The sequence below is a fragment of the Apus apus genome, chromosome 12 (assembly GCF_020740795.1).
Source record: "Apus apus isolate bApuApu2 chromosome 12, bApuApu2.pri.cur, whole genome shotgun sequence".
Classification (NCBI taxonomy): domain Eukaryota; kingdom Metazoa; phylum Chordata; class Aves; order Apodiformes; family Apodidae; genus Apus; species Apus apus.
Window position 1 is genome coordinate 4,402,262 of NC_067293.1, and position 24,251 is coordinate 4,426,512.

The 24,251-nt window shown below is 51.6% G+C and overlaps 2 protein-coding genes across 2 annotated transcripts in view; one reads left to right on the forward strand and one right to left on the reverse strand.

The window, feature by feature from the left end:
* Positions 1-283: 283 nt before the first annotated feature.
* Positions 284-4,982, reverse strand: IL2RG (interleukin 2 receptor subunit gamma). The gene is made up of 8 exons (XM_051630207.1): positions 4,888-4,982; positions 2,983-3,073; positions 2,572-2,756; positions 2,271-2,413; positions 1,998-2,160; positions 1,472-1,577; positions 1,316-1,400; positions 284-1,218 (listed from the first exon to the last, which is right to left on the reverse strand). Exons 1-8 carry the CDS (start codon positions 4,973-4,975, stop codon positions 1,015-1,017), a joined length of 1,065 nt encoding a protein of 354 aa, XP_051486167.1. The 5' UTR covers positions 4,976-4,982; the 3' UTR covers positions 284-1,014.
* A 1,848-nt stretch (positions 4,983-6,830) lies between these two features.
* The window catches only part of MED12 (mediator complex subunit 12), a 33,015-nt gene continuing 15,594 nt past the window's right edge, over positions 6,831-24,251 (forward strand). The window contains 22 exon segments of the mRNA XM_051630151.1: positions 6,831-6,990; positions 7,342-7,446; positions 8,255-8,446; positions 10,158-10,317; positions 11,589-11,764; positions 11,989-12,099; positions 12,645-12,899; positions 14,233-14,379; positions 14,677-14,776; positions 15,214-15,350; positions 16,145-16,276; positions 16,656-16,782; positions 17,424-17,653; positions 18,092-18,172; positions 19,010-19,183; positions 19,429-19,573; positions 20,471-20,589; positions 20,730-20,873; positions 21,643-21,806; positions 22,065-22,196; positions 23,486-23,713; positions 23,913-24,057. Coding sequence (XP_051486111.1) covers positions 6,892-6,990; positions 7,342-7,446; positions 8,255-8,446; positions 10,158-10,317; positions 11,589-11,764; positions 11,989-12,099; positions 12,645-12,899; positions 14,233-14,379; positions 14,677-14,776; positions 15,214-15,350; positions 16,145-16,276; positions 16,656-16,782; positions 17,424-17,653; positions 18,092-18,172; positions 19,010-19,183; positions 19,429-19,573; positions 20,471-20,589; positions 20,730-20,873; positions 21,643-21,806; positions 22,065-22,196; positions 23,486-23,713; positions 23,913-24,057 — 3,303 coding nt within the window. The 5' untranslated portion in view covers positions 6,831-6,891.

Sequence of the window (24,251 nt, forward strand, 5' to 3'; positions counted from 1 at the left end):
CGGGGGGCGTGTCCGCCGCGCCGCCTCTGCCAATCACGGCCGCCAGGGGCGGGGCTTCTGACACCGCCTCCCCAATCAGCCGCCAGGGGGCGTGGCCCCGAGCACCACGTGGGCAGGGATGGAAAGTTACCCGTTCGTCAAGGGCGGTGGCTCCGCCCACTCGGGGCAGGGGGCGGGGCCAAGCTGCCCCGCCGCTGGGGGGCGGCCTGGGCCCCGCCTGCCCTGCCCGCCCCGGGGGTGGCCGCAGACCCTGGCAGCGCATGGTAAGGACATCCCCAGCCTTTATTGAACCTCGGTGCGGCCTGTCCTGCTGGTCCAGCCCCAGCCATGCTCTGCAGGGTGGTCGGGTTCCCTCCATCCCCGCTCTGCCTGGGCTAGCGGGGCAGGGGGATGGAGCTTGAAGGTGGTGGAGGACAAAGCAGCAGGGCATGAGGGTGATGGGGCATGGGGACAGGGAATTGAGTCATAAGGGTGATGACATGTGGAGACAACAGGCATGGGGACCAGACAGAAGAGCATGAGGGTTATGGGGTATGGGACAGCAGGCATGGGGATGGGTATGGACCAGTGGGGTGTAAGGGCTACAGGGCATAGTGACAGCAGACATGGGGACAGGGCAGTGGGGCACAAGGGGGACAGGGCATGAGGGCAGCGGGTGGGAAGGCCCCCTGGGCACCCCACTGGAGATGGGACAAAGTGCTGGTGCTGCTGCTGAGTCTCAGGGAGCAGCTGCAGCCCTGCAGCCAGGGCTCACCGGTGACAGGGACCCCTACCATCTTCCTCGTGTAGGAAAGCAGCAGCAGAGCTTTATTGTGGTGAGAGACCTGGGGAGCAGGCCAAGGAGAGGCCCTCAGGCAGGGGTGACATGGTGGCTTGTCCTGTCTGGCCCTCAGGGCTGGGGGTCCCAGGCATTTGGTGGAGGCAGGGTGGGAGCAAGGAGTGAGGCCTGCAGGGCAGCGAGGTTTGGGGCAGCAGGGGTGCAAAGCATGTGGAGGGCAGGGATGCAGGAGTCCATCACACTCCCATGTAGCTGTTCTTGTAAGGGCTGTGCTCACGGGGGGCAGGTGGGGCACTGGGCACCACCAATGGCGAGCGGTTGTTGTTCTCCTGGAGGGTCTCATAGCTGTCCTTAATGGGCAGCTCGCTCACATAGCAGATGTTCTCACTGTAGTTGGGCTTGAAGCTCTCTACAATATCTTTGGGGACTCCAGCCCATTCCTTTGGGGAGAAGAGCAGGATGAAAGGAGTCACCACCCAGTCAAGCCCCAACTTGCAGGGGGTGAGCCCAGGACAGAGCTGCCTACAGCCACCTTACCTGGAAGTTGCCATTGTGGATGATGAAGAGCTCATCAAAGTTCTTGCTGGGATTGGGGATTCGGGGCATGAGGATGATCCACACTCTGCATGGGAGAGACATGTCAGAGGGGAAGAGCCCTTGCGCTGCTGCCCCCCACCAGCACCCCACATTCACCTTTCCATGCGCACCAACAGGATGACAAGGATCAGCAAGAACAGGCAGGCAATGGGGATGAAGACCGTGTGAAACCAGAACCAGTGCAGCTGCTCCTCTGCTGCACCTGCAAAGAGCGGGGGTAACACTGCCACTGCAGGGGAGTGGGCATGCCAGTGGCCCTTTGTGGGTAGCCATGGGAGCTTGGCAGAGCTCAGCTGGGACTGGAGGATGGAAAAGGAGCCCATTCTCAAGCCCTGCCCCACTGTCACTACAACTGGCTGGTGACACTCTCCTGGACCAGCTGTGCCAAAGCTAAGAAACCCCTGGCAAAAGTCAGCAGGTCCTGCTGGTGGGGTGTGTTTGGCTTCCAGTAGCACAAAGGACAGAGGGGTCAGTGCCACTGCCTTTGCTTCAGGAGCTCAGATGGGACTCCCCCCTAGAGCTGCTGCCCTGTGCCAGTTTTCCACTTGCTTGGCCACCCCTTGGCTGCTGAGCCCCACTATGCCCCAGCTCACCCTGTCTTGCCACAGTCCCCAGGACCTACTCTTGCTTGTGGAGTTGCTGCCCCAAACCACCGGAACGCTCCACTCGCTCCAGAGCTGGGTGTTGCCACAGTAGCTATTGATTTTGCTGCGCACATAGAAGGTGTAGTACTTCTCGTAGTCCACGCTGGGGAGGGAGAAGACATCTCCTTTCACCCGATGCTCCTGCAGAGAGACATGGGCCATGCAATGAGGGCCAGCACTTGCTGTGGGTGCTGGTGCATGGCCCATCCCTGGCCACAACCACAAGGGTGCTGCATTCGGGAGGCTCGCACCGTCCAGCTGGTGTCTTTGTTGCTCTTGTACTTGACAGCATGCTCCAGGCACCTGGCTTTGGGGTACGGGGAGGCCCAGGTCAGCTGCAGCTGGTTGCCAGTCATGTTGTGGACGGTCAGGTTGACGGGTGCCTCTGGTTTCACTGCAAGGCACAGGTGATGCCTGGTGAATGCTGTCCCCATGCCCTGGTGGTGCTTCTGCCAACCAGGACATGATGGGGCAGCCCTGGAGACCCACAGTCCTGCTCCTGCCCTACAGCAGTGCTGCAGAGGAGAGTGGGTGCCCCTCACTCCTCCGTACCCAGGTCCTGCAGATGCATGGGCTCGCTGGGGATCTTCAGGGTCCTGCCTCCGAGGCTGGCGTTGATGAGGACGTGAAATGTCTGGAACTGGATGATTTCGCTCTCATTGAAGCGGCAGCCAACGCTGACGCCCTGGTCCTGCAGGTAGTGCATGCACTCCACCACGGGGGGCCTGTTCTCATACCTGTGCCACATCAGGTTACTGGGGCTCCCAGAGACCGCCAAACCCCAGCCCTCCTCGGGACCCCTCCCCCTGGTGCATCCCATCCTGCTTGCCCTGGAGCCTCTCTGGGCTCAGGGAAGAGAAGCAGGCTGATGCTGGGACCAGAGATGCTGGCAGGAGCCTTCTGTGCAGGGACCCACCACTGAACACCCTGCTGTGGGGCTAGCCGTGGGGCAGAGGCACCTACCAGTAGTAGAGGGAGTAGTTGGCTTTGAGCGTCTCTCTGCTCCCCCAGATGCAGGTCATGTACTCCTCGTTGAAGAGGATACACTCCACCCCTGCAAGGGACAGACACTGCTGGGCACTGTAGTGGTTAGTGGCTCTTCCAGGGCCCAGGTGTGCACCAGGGAGACACAGCACATGCCAAGGGACCCCTGCACCTCCCCAACAGCCTTCCTTCCTGTGAGCCAAACAAGCCCAGCTCTTCCTGGGGCAGCTGCAATGCATCCTGCCTGCCTGCAATGCCAGGCCCACACTGCTCTGTTCAGAGTGTTGGTAGCTGGCAGCCCCGCCACTGTCCAAGCAGTTGTCCTACCCACATCTGTGCCATGGGCTCCTCTTGCTCCAGATGTGCTTTTTCACCCTCCCCTTAGTTACCCTATGGCATCTCATTACAGCCCTTGGCACTGTGGGACAGGACATAAAACCCTCCCTGCCAACCCATTTTGTTTCTCCCATTAAAAAATCAGGGTTTTTCCAGGATTTGTTCCTGATGTCTCCATCTTAGCTAAATTAATCTTCCTGTTACCCTACTGGGTTCTTGCAGGTGCCCACATGTCTGGGTGATCTGGGCCACGCTGGGCTGTGCATCCCACTGCATTCCACTGCCACGGAGCCAGGGTCTGAGCCCCAGCAGTTCAGTGTCTGCAGGAAACACTGCTGAGCCCTGGGAGGTCGAGCAACTGCTCCAGACATCCAAGCAGGTTCCTCTGCCCCCTCCTTCCGCTGAGCTCTGCTGGCTTCAGTCCTGCCCACGCAGCCAGAGACCACATCCTGGGCTGCCTGGGGGCTGCAAGGCCACCAGGGAGGTGCTGGTCCCCACGCAGAGCATCGTGCCACAGTCTGCTCTGGTGGCCACTGCCGCCGCTTGCTGAGGGACAGACGTCTCCGAGGGACCAAGGCACCTCACAGAGCCCTTGTCCAAACCAGCTGTTGGTGGCTGAGAGCTCTCCTGAAGGCTCTTGGAAAATGGGATTTTCAACCCCCCCAAAAAATCAGGCAATGGGACACCTGGTCCCCTCCAAGGTCCAAACCCATCAACCAGCACTGTGGGGGCAGGAGAAAGCCAGAGCTGGCTTTCCTGGGTTGTGATGTAAAGCGAAGGAGCAAAGAGGTGCTGTGATCTGGCTGTTTCCACACATGGAGATGGAGGGCACCTTCCTGGCAGCCCAGGAAGTCTGTGGGTACACAGGGCCTGTGTTTCTGTGAAAAGCTAGTGTTTTACTCACAGCCAGCCAGGAAGTGGAATTTTTTTCTTGAAAAATGATGGCTGGGGCGAGAGTGCTGCGTGGAAAGAGATGGTGGTCTCCCTCTGGCCTGCATGTGATGCTGCTTACCCGACCGGCTGGCGCAGATCAGCCACTGACGCACACGGACAGCAGGATGCCGTCCTGCCACTGCAGCCCCCTCCAACCCGCCCCAGGGGGTCCCCACGGCCAGGTGGGCTGCAATGCCAGCAGGATTGGCAGCTCCGAGGCCAGTGGAGTTGCGGGGCTGGGAGCTGCGGGCCCGGCAGAGCCATGAGGCCCACAGCCATGGGGCCAGGAGAGCTGCAGGGCCAGTAACGATGGGGCCAGCGGTGCCAGCAATGCTGCAGCGTTGGGGTGGGAGCAAGGACGCCCAACAGGGCTCTCCGGCACGGCCCACTCTCCCACCAGCCCCACTGCAAGGAGCCATGGAGGTGCTGGGCGTCATGGGGCACCTCAGGGGCTCGCAGGGCCTCCGGCGCACGCCCCGGTGGCTCACTGGCCCACGCAGCCCCACGTCCTGCCCTCCTCGCCCGCCATTAGCAGGAAGCAGCATCTCTCAGCCCCACCACCCATGGGTCACTCGTGGCATCCTGCCCTCCCTTGGGGCCCGTCTGCCGCCTTACCTGGGGGGCCGCGGGCGTCTGCAAGGTAGGGGCCCAGCCCACAGAGGAAGGGGTAGATGACTGCGAGGAAGGTGGCAGACACCGCCATGGTGGGGTGAGCGGTGGGGAGGAGCTTGCCAAGAGTCTCTGCGCAGTCCTCAGCACAGGAGGGTGGCTTCCACACCCGCGCTGCTTCCTGCGCTCAGCGCTGCCTGCCGTCTAGAGGCTCACCCCACGCTACACCCCATGGCGGGGACCACGGCTCTCCCCACTGGGACCCCACCACCCTTCCTGCCTGGGCGCCACAGCTCACCCCGGCAGGCCCCACCGCCTGCCCCACCAGGATCACTGGGCTCATCCTGCCATGCTGTCACGTTCACCCTCCTAGAGCTGTCCCCCAGGAGCAGGGCCGGGGTGTGGATCCCTGCCCACGGCCCCACCGTGGGTGTCCCGGGTGGGATCCCTGAGATATTGGGCAGAACCGGGAGACACCAGCGCAGTCCCGAGGGACGACGGCGCCACGGGAGCAGCTGAAGGGAGCTGGGGGCAGCTCTGGGAGGAGGCCAGCGGCGGTGCCAGCTGCGGGGGCAGTGCCGGGGGCAGCGTTGGGGGCAGCTCTGGGAGGAGGCCAGCGGCGGTGCCAGTGCCGGGGGCAGCGCCGGGGGCAGTGCTGGGGGCAGTGCTGGGGGCAGCACCGGGGGCAATGCTGGGGGCAGTGCTGGGGGCAGCACCGGGGGCAGTGCTGGGGCAGTGCTGGGGGCAGCACCGGGGGCAGCGCTGGGGGCAGTGCTGGGGGCAGCACCGGGGGCAGCGCTGGGGGCAGTGCCGGGGGCAGTGCCGGGGGCAGTGCTGGGGGCAGCGGTGGGGGCAGTGCTGGGGCAGCGCTGGGGGCAGTGCTGGGGGCAGCGGTGGGGGCAGTGCTGGGGCAGTGGTGGGGGCAGCGCTGGGGGCAGCGCCGGGGGCGGTGCTGGGGCAGTGCTGGGGCAGTGGTGGGGGCAGCGCTGGGGGCAGCGCTGGGGGCGGTGCCGGGGGCGGTGCCGGGGGCAGTGCTGGGGGCAGTGCCGGGGGCAGTGCTGGGGGCAGCGGTGGGGGCAGTGCTGGGGCAGCGCTGGGGGCAGTGCCGGGGGCAGTGCCGGGGGCAGTGCTGGGGGGCAGCGCCGGGGGCAGCGCCGGGGGCAGTGCCGGGGGCAGTGGTGGGGGCAGCGCTGGGGGCAGTGGTGGGGGCAGCGCTGGGGGCAGCGCCGGGGGCAGTGCCGGGGGCAGTGCTGGGGGCAGCGCTGGGGCAGTGCCGGGGACAGCGCTGGGGGCAGTGCTGGGGCAGCGCTGGGGGCAGTGCCGGGGGCAGTGCCGGGGGCAGTGCTGGGGGCAGCGCCGGGGGCAGCGCCGGGGGCAGTGCCGGGGGCAGTGGTGGGGGCAGCGCTGGGGGCAGTGGTGGGGGCAGCGCTGGGGGCAGCGCCGGGGGCGGTGCCGGGGGCAGTGCTGGGGGCAGTGCCGGGGGCAGTGCTGGGGGCAGCGGTGGGGGCAGTGCTGGGGCAGCGCTGGGGGCAGTGCCGGGGGCAGTGCCGGGGGCAGTGCTGGGGGCAGCACCGGGGGCAGCGCCGGGGGCAGTGCCGGGGGCAGTGGTGGGGGCAGCGCTGGGGGCAGTGGTGGGGGCAGCGCTGGGGGCAGCGCCGGGGGCGGTGCCGGGGGCGTGGCGCTGGCTGTGCGGGGGCACGGCCGGCCCGGCGGGGCGGAGCGGAGGCGGCTGCGTCACGGGAGCTGAGCGCGGTGCAGCGCCTCCCTCCGGCCGGCCCGGTGCCTCTTCGACAGTTTCCGCCACCGCTCGGCGCGGGCTCGGGCCCTCCCCGGCGCCGTTCGGGACTCTTCGTCCTTCCTCGGCCGCGCTTCGGCCGGCGCCCCGACGAGCGGCACGGCGCTCGGGTCTCTCCGGCCCATCTCGGCCGGCCCGGGCGCAGCGCGCAGGCGCGGGCGGCCGCGGCGCTCCTTGTTGTGGCCCGGCCGCCTCTGCTCGCCGGCTGGTCCGGGATGGCGGCCTTCGGTGTCCTCAGCTACGAGCACCGCCCGCTCAAGCGCCCGCGGCTTGGCCCGCCTGATGTCTACCCGCAGGACCCCAAGCAAAAGGAGGTTCGGGGGCCGGGCGTGTGAGGGGACTCGGGGTGCGGGGCCGCCCTTCCGGGGCTGACCGTGAGGAGGCCCCGAGAGGGGTGGGGGTAGGGAGCTCCGCGTCCCCGTGCTGGCGGAGCGTCAGGGGCCCCAGGGTGAGGGGTGCTGGGGGGCCCGGCCGAGGGACCTGCGGTTCCCCTGTCCCAGTACTCGCCTGGCTGGGAGGGCCTGGAGGTGGGCGGCTGGGAGCTGCCGGGGCCTCGCCTTTCCCTGTCTCCGTGCTTGGCTGAGCCGCCGTGGCGGGGACACAGGCTGCGGGTGCCTGGCGTGGATGGGCCTTGCCGGGCCCTGCTGATCGACCTTCCCCCGCAGGATGAGCTGACTGCTCTGAACGTCAAGCAAGGCTTCAACAACCAGCCGGCAGTCTCTGGAGACGAGCACGGCAGTGCCAAAAATGTCAATTTCAACCCAGCAAAGGTGAGGGCCATCGGGGTGGTGTGGAGGTTTGGCAGGTGCCTGTAAGGGCTAGCTGCTGGGTCCTTGACAGTCTTGAGTCTCATTCCTTCCCTGCGTCCAGTACCAGGAGATCCTTCCCTTTAGAATGGGTGTTTTAGGATGATCTAAGCCTCTGTTCCTGCAGAATCAAAGTTCTGCAATGTTTTGGAACGTCTGAGAGGGCAGGTTCTTGCCTTGCTCTGCACATCTTAGGGGCAGGTGTATCTGTGGTCTCTGTTAAACCAGCATCTCCTTATATTCTGCAATTAAAACCAAAGACTAGGATACCAGAAGCTGGAAAATTCTGCATATTGGTTTGGCTACATTATGGCTGTGGTAGAAGAGAAGTAAGGTTTCTTGAAACATCTGGCAATTTCAGCAAGGAAGTTATGTAACAGGCTTCAGCTTCATTTTTCCAATCTCTGAAATCAAGATATTAATTTCCTGGCTTCCCTGCCAAGAGGACTAGTAATGACTTGGGGTGGAAGGCAAGCCATAAGCACAACGTATTTGTTTTCCTTGGGTATCGTGTGCCCGAGGAGCCTTCTGTCTGGTTTGACAAGTCTGTCTCAACTTGACCCCGAATGCTTGGTTATTGTGTGAGTTGTCTGGAAACATTCCTGGTTGCAACTGTAACAAAGGAAATTATTAGCAGGTTTTTTTTTTGTATGTTTCAAAAGTTAATGCTGGTGAGACTTAGGGTAGGAGTGATAAATGAGATTATAAGCACAGAGAATAGATCTTTGGCCGGTGAAGTGCCGTTAAACTCTTTTTTTTACTTTCCTTCCAGATCAGTTCAAATTTTAGCAGTATTATTGCAGAAAAGCTGCGGTGCAACACGCTGCCTGACACAGGAAGACGGAAACCCCAGGTCAATCAGAAGGATAACTTCTGGCTGGTGACAGCACGTTCTCAGAGTGCCATAAACAACTGGTTCACAGATCTGGCTGGAACTAAGCCCCTCACTCATCTTGCCAAGAAGGTATGTTACAGGAGAGGCTGCCTGGCAGGGCTGAGTGTTTAATCTATGCTTGTTTCCAAAGCGTTTGTACAGCAGAAAGTTTTTACTAATTGGAGAAGTTTCTTCTCTCTGCATCTGTTGGAGCTTTCAGCTTGAAGGGTGTATTCAGGCTCTGTAGTGCACTGGCTGTAGTCACCCCCATCCAAAGAACTGGTCCCTCATCTGCTGTTTGGAGGTTTTGTTCACCTTTGCCTTTTGGCTTGTGTTATACGACTGGTTTATTTTTGATGTTTGGATTTTCTTATGAAGAGCTGCCACTGTTGTCTTTGGTTTGTTATTTAGATTTGGAGCATTCCTATTGGGAAGGTTTTTCCAAATTCTCAAAAGTCACAGTGAGGATTACTGGAAATAATCAACTGAGTGATTTACCAGACTTCTGTTGCATTGACACGTTTCTGGTTTTCAGCTGAGAAGAGAATGTGCATTATAGCTTGGTCTCAGCCTGGCTAGAGCATTTCTATGGCCTAGGGTCTAGGACTGGATATATTTCCCTGCTAGCACTGAGTTCTGTAGAGTATGAAAGAAAGAAGGGTCTTACTGTGTAGTTTTCTTTGGCCTAATAGCAAGGGGAACTAACTCATGCTGAGGGTGGGCCTGTAAACAGGGAACTTGGGAATCTAGTATGAATTGTGGAAAAACATAATTCCCCATTGGGAAATGGTAGCAGAGTACATAGTTTAGAAGCTGATGTTTGTCTAGTCCTCGATGTTCTGAGTTACTCTCAGGGGAAAATAAAGTAATCAGATTTTCCCAGAATCTCTTAGTCCTTGTGTCCTTCTTTATGTATTGTCTGTCAGTTTCCTGAGGTCATTGAGAAAGCTTAAATCTTTCAAGACCTTCTCCATCAGTTTCCATGGACTCAGACATGACAGCAGTGACTGTCAGTAGCCAGGAAGTTTGTGTCTTTGTGTAAGTGAGGCATCAGATAATCATTGAGAAGAATGTAAGAAATGTAGCAAGTAATCAATTAAGATTTTGCTAGCTCAGGGACTAAAAAATACCAAATACTAGATATTCGCTTTGAATTTGTCTCATTCCTCTGTGAACACACACATACTTTTGTTCTCCATGGTATTCTGTGGAAATGAGCCTCACAGCTGTGCTTTTTTCCATGATGTATTATTGCTTCCTGGTTTATAGATCTGCAGTCTGATGGTTTCACTGGTATCCTCCCATGTTTTATCTTGAATTTTGCATCTTGGATCTTCCTACTATGGTACTGAATTCCCTGTTTCTCACAGTCTCCTGTTGGCTACTTAGTAAATTACAGGAACTTTGTAACCACTCTGTTTTTTTATTTCTGCAAAATGAGGGGTCCTTTCTTCAGTCTGTGTAGTAGATACTCTGTGTGTCTGGCTCAGTTCTTAGTCTGTACCTTTTGCAGTTGTTTATATCCTCTCTGGAGGATATCCTCAAAGCTGTGGATTTACAGTGATGTAATTTTGTTTTCTGTTTGCTTTGTTTCTATTTATACTGAAATGCAGGTCTGGTCCTGGTGCTTTCTGACCAGAAGTGAATTCTTGCAGTAGATTTTTTGAGATGCAGAGCAACACAGTGCCTTTTCTCTTTTAACATTTCTCACAGCTTGCAGTGCCTACAGCATGTGCAGTTGCTTTGGAATAGTTCCCATCTACGTCCTTGGCTGCAGTTCTCCCTCTCAATTCTGTTACAGGTGCCCATCTTTAGCAAGAAGGAAGAAGTCTTTGGTTATTTGGCAAAATACACTGTTCCAGTAATGAGAGCAGCCTGGCTCATCAAAATGACTTGTGCCTATTATGCTGCCATCACAGAAACCAAGGTGAAAAAGCGTCATGTCATTGACCCTTTCATTGGTAAGCACTTTGTGAGGAGCACTGGTTTTGTCCATCCCAGGTGTTTCCTTCACAGCCTGCTCTTGAACAGTAAGAGGTAGCCTGGAAATCCCTATAAACTTGTTTCCTGCTGATAACTCCTAGTGCTCTGATGTGTGTAACTGTCTAAAACAACAGAGCCCACCTGTGAGAGTGCACTGTTGAAAAATAAGTCTTAGCAGCTACAAATACTTCCAGAGAACCTACCTCTCCTTTCTCCCCATTACGTTCTACTCTGCTCCTCTGCTGTATAACCTGTTTTTTTCATACCCTACAAAGACTGTAAGCATTACAATTTACCTATGACTGATTACTTCTCAAGTGAGTAAGTGTGTTTCCCAGAGAACTTTGGTATATTATTCCCTGTTTGTGTTTGCAATTTCATTAAGCCTTACTGCCTCCCATATCTAACATCCTTTGCATCCTGGCCTGCTCCAGATTACTGCCATCTAGGAGAGCTCCCCTTGCTGTTTCCTGGTTTGGATGGCTGTGATTACAGGACCTGACCACACTCCTTTGAAAAGCAGTGTTAGCAGCTGAATTCCATGGATTATTTTTTTTTTCCTTCTTGTTTATTTTGATATAAAGATTACACAGGCTTCTTAGCTCCGTTTTTGGAGGTTGATTGGTTTCTTAGATATATTTATTCCATTTACTTTCCTGTTCCTGTCCTCCTGTTGACCCTGTAAGTGTTGTTTGTTTCACATTGTTGCATAGTTTGCCTTGGTTTTTGCCATCTGCATTGTCCCAGAAGAGTGTAATCATGCTGTCCCTTTGTGTATGGAATTTATCTCTTATACAGTTAGGTTTTAGTAAAATTATTTTAACAAATCATTGATTATGGCTTTATACCGATATCTGAAAGAGATTAAGAACAAGTTCAGAGTTGAAGTGTTTTTGCTGTTGTTTGTCAGATTACTGAGAATGCTAAACCAGGCTGCCCTCACACTGCTCCCCACTGAAAAGCCTCTTTACTCTGCATGTTCATTCTCAACAACTGCAGCTGAGGAATCTGTCTTCCCAAATGTTCATGTATAAAGTTACAGTGCCCCCCAAACTCAGAAGTCTTCCCCCTTGTTTCTTATTTCCTCCCTACTACCTCCAGGCCACAAGCAAACCTAAGTAGCACTTTCTTTGTCATTCTGTCCTTTTTAAATGCCAGGAACTTCTTTGGGTTTCCACTTGTGCACCAGCCTTGTTTGTTCCTGCTTCTGTTTACAGCAGTCATTACTAACCTGTTTCCTGTTCTCCAGAATGGACACAGATCATCACCAAGTACCTGTCAGAGCAGCTGCAGAAAATTGCCGAGTTCTATAGACAGCTGCCAGGGCAAGGCTGTGGTTCACCATCTGGGCCAGTGCCCCAAGAGGTGGAACAAGCTTTGAAGCAGTGGGACTACAATGAGAAGCTAGCTATGTTCATGTTCCAGGTGAGGAGCTGGATGGGGTGTGTAGCAGGGGAGGGCTAGGGGAGGTGGGTGTAAAATGATTTGGTTTTGCAGTGTATTCTCTTTCTTGGCCTAGGCTGTTAGGGCTGGTTGCAGTTTTGAGCTCAGCAGTACTGTGCAGACCTGTGGAGTTATTTCCACTCTTAGAAAGCTGCTGCTGCTCTGCCTTAGTGCATGTTGCTTCCTCTGCCTTTAACTGTGTACAGGATGGCATGCTGGACCGGCATGAGTTCCTGACGTGGGTCCTGGAATGCTTTGAGAAGATACGGTCAGGAGATGATGAGTTCCTGAAAATGCTCCTACCCTTGCTGCTGCGGGTGAGAAAGAGTACCCAGCTTGCTTCAGGGGAGTGCTGACTTCTGCTCGTGCCCTTCCTATTGCCCAAGGGATGATGAGCTGTTTTGCACAGAGATTACTAGAGAGTGTCCCTCTGAGCATCCTTCTTAGTTCATACAAGGATACCTTTTTCATCCTGCTCTCTTTCTTCCTTCTGTACTCTGTTTCCTTGGACTGGACTTGGTAATCCCTGCCCATATTATAGCTGTGATAGCTGGACTCATTGTGCACCACTATGTGGAAACAGCTTTTCTTTCTGTCTGTTGCAACGGATTCTAGGTAGACATTTGACTCTGTGGGAAGGCTGGGTCTGGGTACATTTTGATACATGAAATCATTGACATGTAGCATTTAAGGATTTTTTTTCTGATGCTTAGTAGCCAGTGGGTGATTGATGAAACTAAGCAGCTCTCTGCAAACAGGGGCTATGTCTACAAGGTGGTGCCACATAGTATATTACTTTGGGAGGGTCAAGCCTTTCTCTTGTTTGTAACGAGGGCATTTCCCCCCTTCCCTTTCCCTGCAGTACTCTGGAGAGTTTGTGCAGTCTGCATACTTGTCCAGACGTCTGGCCTACTTCTGCACCCGCAGGCTGGCTATGCAGCTGGATGGTGCTGGTGGGCACCCACCCCACATCCTGTCTGCCCAGACTGGGAATGCTCTTCCTTCAACTCCCACCCCTCAGCCAGCTGCAGGGAATCCTCCTTCCAGCCCTTTCAGTGACTTACTGCAGTGCCCCCAGCACCGGCCAGTGGTATATGGGCTCAGCTGCATCCTCCAGGTAGGTTTGAGTAGTGGCTGGTGATATTTGGTCAACAGGGGTAGTTTATATGGTATGCTATCACAGAAAAATCATTACAGTCTGAATCAGCAACTGGCTGAGTATAGAAATACCAAGCCATGATTGTCAGCTGGTAGGCTGAGGTGTTACACAGCTTTTGTATCAGCCTGAAGTGCTGTAACAGTGCTCTTGACTGACTTGCATAAGAAAAAGGGGTTGGAATAGAGCCTTTTGTTCTGTTCACAGGTGCCTCAGAGAGAGACTGTGAGGTCTTTGAAGAAGAGGGAGTGAGAAAGAAAGGGTGACTTCCTCTTGTGTATGTCAGAAACAGGTTGTCATCTAGGAAAAGAAATTATGCCAGAAACGAAAGAGTGCTTGATAATTTTTTTGAGCTCTTAAACAACCCCTCAACAGATTTAGCTGATTTGGTTTCGAACACAACCTGCTTAAAAAGTTCAAAATAGCTAATGATGGTCTAGTCTTTTTTAGTACATGTCGGAAGAGCTCTTCTGGCAGAAAATCTGCAGAGCTGCTCATCTGCAGATTGTACACACGGCTAAGGCAAAATAAGATCTAGTAGCTGGAAGTTGGAGCTGGGTAAAGTCAGGCTAGAAACATGTATTTCTGACAGTTTACATAATTGACCTTTGCCCAAATGCTCTTGAGATATGATGGATTCTTTGATTTGAGTGTTTAAAGCAGCTTTGGTTGTCCATCTTAATGTCTGACCCCTTGTGTAGAGGTGTATCTCAGGAATTGTTCAGGGAAGTTGTCTCTGTGTGGGTGTCTGTACAAGATCATGAAAGAATAAAAATACACCTATAATAGTATTGGTATTATAATCATTACTATAATCACACTTGTAATTACTAAATAATATAGTATAATGAGTTTGGGTCTGTTGACTCATGCTTCTTCTCACTCTTTAATCTTGATGAGGGCTGTAGCTTACTCCTGGAAATACTGCTCCTGGACCGTGAGGGTTGGATTCTGCATCAATGGTGTGAGTTATAGAGAATAAGTTCTGTTTAGAAGCAGCAGGGAGCTCTCTTTTGGGTAATGTGGAACTCTGATCTTGGCTTCCTAAGCACACCCAGGGTAAGAAACTGAGTGCAGCAAAAATAAAAGTTCACTCCTCTCTACTCTAGTATGATCTTTAGCCCAAAGACACTTTCAGAGCTGAGAACTAAAAATAGTAAATATGTATACAGGATGACTAATGCCTGGGCATTCAAGATATTCAGGATAAAGGGGTAGTTGTTCCTGTGGAAAATAATCTTACTTGTTTTGACCTTGATTTGCTCAATGATAGTGACTTTTCTATCTGTTGCAGAGTATTATTTTGTGTTGTCCAAGTGCCCTTGTGTGGCATTACTCATTGACTGATAGCAGGATAAAGACTGGCTCTCCATTGGACCACCTGCCTATAGCCCCATCCAACTTGCCCATGCCAGGAGGGAATTCAGCATTTACACAGCAGGTGAGCAGCCTTCAAAAAAGGGAGCTCTTGTGGTCCAGGATAATACCTGTATCTTAGTTCTTTCAGGATTTTATTTTTATGTTATGTGCTTAGCAGAGCTGGAGGCGCTGTCTCACTCCCAAGGAATTAACTGCTCCCATTCTGCTATAAGTATGACAGTGAAGTCCTTGGAAGACGGGTAGAATCTAACCATGAGAAGAACTACTGTAGAGTAGAACTCTTTGATTTCTGATAATTTTGTCCACAGGACCTTCTGAGGCATCCTTTTGTATGCTTACACAAGTCCATTGCTTCTAGGTTCGGGCAAAGCTGCGTGAAATTGAGCAGCAGATAAAGGAACGTGGCCAGGCCGTGGAGGTTCGCTGGTCATTTGACAAGTGCCAGGAAACCACAGCAGGTAACTTGCTGTAGTTTAAAGCTTCTCTTCCCCAGTCCCACCCTGAGAAACTTCCTGTCTGGCTATTTTCTTGGATTTTTTTCTGTTTGCTGCTGGTGGCGTTTGCTGTCAGCAGGGAGAAAAGCTCATTTTCTTTCCAGTGGAAAATCTTGTATGGGTCTGTTTCCCAAGGCATAGGGGGAGATTCTATTATTGGGAGCTGGAAATCTGTACCAGCGAACTATACTCTTGTACATGTGCCACATACTTGTGCCTTCCCTGAGTATCTACAGTTGGCTGCAGTGAGGGTCAGGATATACTAAGCTGGGTGGACCATTGCCTGACTGGTACAGCTCTCCTTAGGTAGTCTCCTGAGCAATGAGCTCATGGAAACTTTTTCTTCAGAGTCTGTTGTATCAGTTGCCAAATATGCATTTCTCTCCTCTGTTTTCTCCTAGGTTTCACTATTGGCCGTGTCTTGCACACTTTAGAAGTTCTGGACAGTCACAGCTTTGAAAGATCTGACTTCAGCAACTCCTTAGATTCCTTGTATAACAGAATATTTGGGCTGGGTCCAACGAAAGACAGTCATGAGGTGCCTTGGGACTTTCCTGCTGGGCCCTGGTCTTGGACGTGGCTATGTTCTTGTTTATGTTCCACGGTTACTGTCCTGTGTCTGCAGAGAGCTGACTAGGTAGTGGCCTTTGGCCAAGAGATGTGATCTCCATTGAAAAGGATTTTGTGCAGCTTTAAATTAGGGAGGTACTAAAGTGAGAATGGGAGGTCTATGCTCTAGAAAGTCTGTGCTAACAAATATGTGTGAGCTTAGGACAATCCACACAGCTAGCTGAGGAGAGCCTCCTGATGGAAGACAGTTCAGATAGCAGATTGATGATAAAGATGTTATGTGTCTGAGAGAAGTAAACGCTGGCCTTGCCAAATTCTGGGCTGGCAGCTGCTTTCTGGGAGTTCCTCTTAGTCTGGTAGGTGCCTTATTTATGATGTGCAGGACCATAGTGCAGCCAGTACTGGACTGGTTCCTGGAAGTGAGCTGCAGGACTGGCCATTTGCTTTGTATGATGCCATGGAGAAACTGTGTTTCACTCTGTGCTGAGGTTAGCACTCCATAGATTTGCTGGTGGAGGAGAGATGATTTTCTGAAGCAAAGCCAGACTGGAGATTTGTCAAGGGCTGTGGATCACCTCATGTTGCAAAGTGGAGTCAAAGCAGAGATGAGGCAGGAGGGCTGTTAGGCAGAGGGGGGTGTAGAAGTCTTCAGGCTGTGCTCTATGGGAAGTAAACTTGCTGTTACATTCAACCGGAGGCCTTAGGACTGCTCACCTCTGCTCTTTGGCTCAGCTTTTCACTGTAGTGCTTGTATCTCAACAGATCTCTCCAGATGATGATGCAGTGGTGGCCTTGCTGTGTGAGTGGGCTGTCAGCTACAAGCGCTCTGGACGCCACAGGGCTATGGTTGTGGCCAAACTCCTGGAGAAGCGTCAAGCAGAGATAGAGGCTGAAGTAAGTCCCTCTTCCTGAAAGGCAAGCAGTGGTGAAGGAGAGCAGAGGTTACCTACAGCTGTCTTAACTGTTACATTGAAAGGCAAAGGCTGATCACACAGTGCCCCTTAATGCTGATGCTGACAGTTATGACATTTGCTCCATGTAACCCAAAGTAGGTCAGAAATGAGCCTATGGGATGGTGTGCATTCCATTTCTTGGATGTGTTGAAGACAGGTGATTGCAGTGTGGAAGTGTTGACATCCTTGGAGACTGTAAAGTAGCTTACAGAAGCCTGTGAGGTAGATTTCCTATAAGTGCAAGATAGGAAAATGTCCCTTGAAAACTGTTTGAATTTCTCCTCTGTGACAGCAGTTGGTACTATTTTCTGTTTCTACAGAGATGTGGGGACTCTGAAGTTGTGGATGAGAAGGGCTCCATCTCTTCAGGCTCTCTCTCAGCAGCCAGTGCTCCTGTATTTCAGGATGTCCTTATGCAGTTCCTTGACACTCAAGCTCCTATGCTAAGTATGTAATAAGAACATGTGTTCTCTTGGTTTCTAGCTTTCCCTCTCCTGCAAACTTTGAATTTGTGTGCTGGTCTCTCGTGCGTAGGTCTTGGATGTACCTAGATTCTGTCTCTGGCTTCCTTGTGATCCAGAGCATGCCTTGGAGAGGGAGAGAAAGCAGCCTGGAGGGCCAGATGACAGATAATGCAGAAGCACTCCTGTTAATAGAGCATTGGCCAAGAATAAATGAGTATAGCCTAATCAGGAATTAATTCAGGCTGGGAACTTGAGGGAGGTTTCTAACTAGTAAATGACAGAGCTCAGGAATAGTCTCTCAGTGGAATTACAAACAGATTAAGGAGGACAGGGTGCAACTCTGAATGATGCAGGCTGCTGCTTGTACAGCCAGGAATGACACCTTCTGGCTAAAACCCTGTGCCTCTGATCTGCGAGGCTAACTGGAGAGCTTTTGACTTAATTGCCACCTGTTGAAACTGTACTTTCTCCTTTCAGTCCTTGCAGTGATCTCAGAACTGTGTATCAGTCACTTAATATGTTGAGATACCTGGTGAGACTTTGTTTACCCCAAGCTTAGGTGGCTGGTGTTGCTCAAAGTGTTGCAGAAGGACTCTGGTAGCCCTGTCTTTGCTGTCCTTTCAGCTGATCCTGGGAAAGAAAATGAGAAGGTGGAGTTCTTTAACCTGGTACTGCTGTTCTGTGAGCTCATCCGGCACGATGTCTTCTCTCACAACATCTACATGTGCACACTCATCTCCCGGGGTGATCTTGCCATGGATTCGCATGGGCCTCGCCCTCCCTCACCCTTCGATGACCCTGCTGAGGAGCACGACAGGAAGGAGACAGAAGGGAACAGTGGCATCAAGCTCGAGGTAAGAGCACAAACACCATGGTCCTGCTGTACATGTTCCTGTGTTGTGCTGGAGTGTTTTCACCAGCTTTGCAGCCTCCTGGCTGTTACCTGCTGCAAGATGTACCAGTGACTCATGCTTCTCCTTCCCCCAACCTATTTCCTTAGCATTTCAGTTTCAAAAATAGAAGGGTAATGTTTTAAGTGGCTGGAAAGGGTCTGCAGAATGTAAAGGGGTAGACAGGAAAATCTGGCACTGCTCAAAGCTGAGGAGCCTATCATGAGGTGCTGTGTGAGGCCTGTCCCTGATGTTTGCAGTGTGTTAGGCTCCACCTTTTCAGGCACCATGGATGTGTTGGCATATTGCTGTCACTGTCCAGTGTGTGTATTGAGTGCTGTAGTAAACAATTACTGTCTTGTTCCCTGGTGCATCACTGAGATGTAAAGAGTCTGTTCCCAGGACACAGGTCTTTCTGAGCCCATGGACATCGACCACAACTCTGGCATGCTTTTTGATGACATGGAGAAGACAGACTTTTCGGTAGGTTCCCACATTTTCTAACTGCTTCTCAGTCAGTAGGTCAGTGTGTTGTAGTGGGACCAGGGACAGCTGGGTTTGTAAGACAGCTGGCACTGTAAAGAGGTCCTTCTAACCTGTCTGTGCAGGTTGGGGTCCATCAGAGTAGAGTGAGTTCCTGTCATTCCTGGGATCTCTTACTCTGGCCACTGCCAATCCAGTGTTTGGACAGGGTAGGAAGTAGGTTGCTTGGAAGTGAATGGGAAAAATGCATGATCATGATAGCAGCAGGAGATTGGGAGTGACCGGTTACCTTTGGCAGAGGTTTTCTTCATCACCTGGGAGAAGACACAGGCCTGCTGTCATCGTTCTGTGGGGCCTTCAGTACCAGTTAAGTTCTACCATTCTTCATAGTATTTGTGGGCATAGTTCATGGTTGTAGAATGTTTTGGAGCACCTGCTAATAAAAATAACTTGTGGTTGAAAACCCCCTGAGAACTTACATTCCTTCTAGCCTTTCAAGAGACATGTTAGGCAGGTGTGATGTGCAGAGCTATGTGGTTTTCCCATGGCTTTCCCAAGATCCTTGCCTGTTCTGTGGGGATCGTTGCTCCCAAAATCCTAAGTCATGGTTATTTATTTCCTATTTTTTTAACTCAATATACAACATGGACCAGAAGCAGAAATAGGCATAATGTCTTAGTGTATTGCCTTGGTCACTGCTCTAAGAACTCGGTGTTTCTCCAACCTCCCTCTTCCTGCTCCCTTTTAGGCCTGAGCAGATGTACCTTCCTTCAGCAATATTCACTGTTGCATGACTGTGTTCCCTAACTACCTTTTGTTGTTCTTACGTGTCCCTAGATGTTTTCTCCTCCAATGCATTGTGAATCTAAAGCCAGCCCTTCCCCTGAGAAACCAGATCCCGAAAAGGAAGCGAAGCCTCTGCTGAAGGACAAGTCTGTGGAAGGAATGTTGGCATCCCTGTATGACCAGCCTCGGCACATCCAGTATGCAACACACTTTCCTATTCCTCAGGTATGAGACCTGCTTACAGCCTCTCCCCTGTTGCTGCCTTGTGCTCTGGCCACGAGGCTGCTGTGTTTCCCTGTGGTCCTGCATGCTTTTCTGCACTGCTGCAGGAGGTGATCCACTTAAAATGTTTACCCTGAGCAACTTCTGAGATGAAGCTTTCCTTTTCCTTCAAAAGCTCCAGATGTGGAAGAAGATTAAAGCATTCAACCTCACAGTTGCTAATGCAGCTTTCTCTTTTGGTTCCCTAGGAGGAGTCGTGCAGCCACGAGTGTAACCAACGGTTGGTAGTTCTTTTTGGGGTTGGAAAACAACGGGATGATGCTCGACATACCATCAAGAAAATAACCAAAGACATTCTGAAAGTCTTGAACAGAAAGAGCACTGCAGAGACGGGTTAGTAGAACTCGAGCCATTCCTTTCTGAAGTAGGAGTTATCTTTCCAGTTGACTGGCCCCTTTGTCTGGAGTCTCACAGTGAAAAGATTTTATAGAATATGCAGTGCCTGGTAAGCTGTATCAGTCACTGAGAGTCTGGAGTGGTGCTCTGTTCCCAGACATACTAACCAGCAAGTAAGATGATTAGTTCCCTGCTGACAGTTTCTGCTTAATTGAACTTCTCTTTAGAAGAGGATTAAGTGATGTTAGGCTCAGAGTTGAGGCCCTGTTGAAAACTTCAGCTTTTCAGATTTTATTTTCTTCTTGCATTTAGATCCTTGCACAAGAAGTAAAGAGGACTTTGCCCATGCATATTCAGCACAGACCTTCATTAAATGTAGCATGCCATTATGCTTGGGGCACATGCTAAATGTATAGGATGGGAAATTTGGATAGCTCTGTCAAAATCAATAGAAAGCCTCTGACTTCTGTCAGCTGAGAATCTGGCTACAATTTCTCTTCTCTCTTAGTCTGATTCCTGAAAGGCATCCTTTAAAAGATGGGGTGTTCTGACAAAGGAATTTTGAGGCTGAACATCTTCAATCCAGAATGTCTGTTCTCATCAGGGAAACAGTGTGCCTCTAAATTGAGAAAGTAATTTTTCCCCTCCAAGGAGTATCTTCACTAGGGATAAGCTAGATGTTAACTCTACTGTCATTCACAGGTTAGGAATTCCTTCCTCAGCAGTTTGTTCTGAATTTAAGATGGTCCTTATTAGCTTAAGGTCTGGGACTTGGGCTTTTTGGCTATGCTGCATGGCATGGGCTGGTCTTGCTGAGAGTCTATCAAGTGCTGATGGCTGATGTCTAGACCTCTTCTGATGTGGAAAGTAGCCTAATATTCCCAACTTTGGTAGGTGGAGAAGAAGGCCAGAAGAGGAAAAAGAGCAAGCCAGAAGCATTCCCAACAGCTGAAGATATCTTTGCAAAGTTTCAACACCTTTCTCACTTTGATCAGCACCAAGTCACATCTCAGGTATGAAGCTTTCAAGACTGCTGTCCTTCTTGGACCCTGACTGTGTCCCTTTGCATTACTTCCTGGAGGGAAAAGGAGATGGGCATGCTGAGGGACTTCTGCAAGAGGAGGTGGTACAGTGTGTCATCCTGCACTTGCAGGTATCTCGCAATGTCTTGGAGCAGATCACCAGCTTTGCCTTGGGGATGTCGTACCACCTGCCTCTGGTACAGCATGTGCAGTTCATATTTGACTTGATGGAGTATTCACTCAATATCAGTGGTCTTATTGACTTTGCCATCCAGGTAAGCAGAATGTGCTCACCTGCTTCCTGGGGGGGTATAATCAGCCTGAAGGGCAGCAAATCCGTGCTGTGATAGTTGGGATGCTCCTGGGATCATTGGTGACTCTCTGACCTGTGTCGTGGAGATAGTCAGATCAGTGCTGTGCTCCTGGGCTGCAGCTGTTAGGGAGAGGTTTTGGCAGATAGTCTTACACATTCTGTTCTGAGGATTATTCTTCCAGAGGCTTCAGAGTTGTCTCCAAAGGACTTGCATTGCATCCCTGTCATTGGATGCAGCAAGGCCTTGTTATGAATGAGAAGGGGATCATCTGTCTCTGGCAGCTCTTCCACCTCACTCCCCTGGAAGGATACTTGGCACATGGCAGCATAGGCTGCCTTCTGGATCCTGCTGAAATCCTGTTGCTGTTCCTGCAGCCAGTGCCAGGTGTCTTCTGAAGCCTCGTGGTGATTGCTGACGGAACGGAGTCTGTTAGCCTTAAAAAGGGAGCAGAGTGAGATTTATGCAGGACAGAATTGCCAGACAAGCTGCATGCTAGGATCTGTGGCCATATCCCAGTCACCCTCTGCTACCCAAGCACTGACAGTCTGAGTGAGACATTGTGCCTAAGTATGGGGTGCCAACTGTTCCAGGGGTACATCTCTAGGCAGAAAATGCCTGCCAGTCCCTTTCCTGGCAGGTCCTAAATGCTGTGGGTGTGGTGTGCCAGCTCCATTTCTGACCATACCTTACCCCTGTGGCTGTTGAAGGGTTTTTCTGTCATTGGGTGCAGTTGCTGAATGAACTGAGCGTGGTGGAGGCAGAACTGCTGTTGAAGTCCTCCGACCTTGTTGGCAGCTACACCACCAGCTTGTGCCTGTGCATCGTGGCTGTGCTGCGGCACTACCACTCCTGCCTTATATTAAACCAGGACCAGATGGCTCAGGTCTTTGAAGGGTAAGGGAATCTTCTCCTCACTGTGTGGAAAAAAGCAACATATCTTCTGGGAGCTTGTAAGGGGCAGGGGTGTATCTGTGTCCTTCCTGAAGGGCAGCAACTTTGGTGCTGGAGAGTTCAGCTCACAGAATTTGCGGGAGATGGGATATGTTACCCAGTGAGCACTGTTTCTTGGAGCTCAGGAGGAGTTGTATGTAATGAGGTTATTCCTTCAGATTTTCTTTTTGTGTTGCTGCAGTGTTTTTTGTCTCCAAACAGTCTGTGTGGGGTGGTGAAACATGGCATGAACCGCTCAGATGGCTCCTCAGCAGAGCGCTGCATCCTGGCCTATCTCTATGACCTGTATACCTCTTGCAGTCACCTCAAAAGTAAATTTGGGGAGCTCTTTAGGTGAGTCTGTGGCAGGTGGGATGCAGTGGGTGCTGACCAGTATAACACCTTGGCTTAAGCTTTGCTTGTGATCTTGTTTGATGGGATTGTCCCTGAGATCCTCTGAATTGGGAATGGGAGTCTTGGGAGTAGTGCCTGTTTTACAGGCAGTAACAGCTCCGTGTGTAATCTTGACTCTTAGATCGTCAAGTTGTTTTGCTAAATTGCCTTCAGTAGGCCTCTGCACCTCCACAGATCTGTTTTTACCCCATTCCTAGAGGATAGAAGTTGAGAGGTCTGTTCCTACCAGACTCTGGTAATGCACATAGAATTGTCCTTCTTCCCTTCCAAACTCTGTAGCAATGGATATACACTATGGGTTTGATAAATGTTCTTTTAGCTGTAAGAGATAGATAATTGAAAATATCATCATAGTGTTAAGTAACAGTCAAAAGGCAAATTAAATGTTAGGTATTGTTTGGAAAGGAATGGAGAACAGAGCAGAAAGCACCATTAAGCCACCATTTAAGTCATGGTACAGCTATGCCTTGTGCTTTGGGGCAACAGACTCCAAAAAGCATGTAGTCATGTTAGGTCCGAAGGAGGGCGAGTGGAGAGATGACCAGAGGTTTGGAATTACTTATTTATGAGGAATTAAATGTCTTCCCCACAGAAAAGGGGGACTGAGAGGGAATGATAAGTGTTTGTAAAATCATGGTTGATATGGAATATAAGCTGAATGGAATGTTCAGCATGTCTTAGAGTACAAGCACAAAAAGGAATGAATGGAGAACAACAAGCAGTAGACTGAGAACAAAGGAATAAGCTTCATAGTTCTCATAGTTAACATGGAACTCATTCCACGTTGTGAATGCCAAAAATCTACTGGATTCAAAAAGTAGGTGGGCAAATTTGCAGGAGGAAAATCTGATGAGGAGAGCATTATCTTTAACTCTGAAAAACTGAACCCCATGTAGCAGCAGAAGGATGCTGGAGCGGTATTGCCACATGCCTGCCTTGCTTTTAAACTCTTCTCTGAGCATCAGCTGTTCTGACACTGAGGACTGAGCTAGGTGTTTCCCCAGTCTGACCTAGAATAGCCATTCCCATGCTGTATTCACTGAGCCCATGGGTAACTTCCAGATGCTTCCACAACAAGCACCATCTTCACTTTTTGGGAGAGTCTTTGACTGTACACAGTGATCTTGAGTTTCCACATGTTCTTGCCCAGAGGGGCTTGTCTTGCTTGTCAGCGGTCACTGGAAGCTTAGTTTTTGGTGTTCCTAATCTCTCTTTCCTGTCCTGTTTAGTGACTTCTGCTCCAAGGTAAAGAACACCATCTACTGCAATGTTGAGCCATCTGACTCCAACATGCTGTGGGAACCAGAGTTCATGATTGACACTATTGAAAATCCATCTGCACATAATTTCACATACACCAACCTGGGCAAGAGCCTCAATGAAAACCCAGCCAACCGCTACAGTTTTGTCTGCAATGCACTTATGCACGTGTGTGTGGGACACCACGATCCAGACAGGTTAGAGGCAGAACTTTTATGGTTCTACTGAGATAATAAAGTATTTAGGTGAAGGTCAAAAAAATCCAGTAGCCGTTCCTTGGCTATCTTGGGGTGTAAGGAAGGAGCCAAGGCTGGGATCCCTTAGAGAATCACTGAGATGGTGGTGTTCATGAGTAGCAAAGCTGACCCTCTGTTTTTTTCATTCTTTATTTACCAGGGTGAATGACATTGCTATCCTGTGTGCTGAGCTAACTGGGTACTGCAAGTCTCTAAGCGCCGAGTGGCTGGGTGTGCTCAAAGCTTTGTGCTGTTCCTCCAATAACGGGACCTGCGGCTTCAATGATCTCCTCTGCAACGTTGATGCAAGTGCAAACATTAAAAAGGGGAAAAGGAATTGAAGCCGAAGGGGAGCGATCCCTTGGGAGAAGGCAGAAATGCATGAGGGGTGGAGGCTTTGTCTCCTGAGGACAGGGGAAAGGCTTTGAATATAAGGGCTACCTGTGGGTTTTTGCTGCAGCTTGGGCTGATCATGGATATTGACCTGGGGTTACGGGCT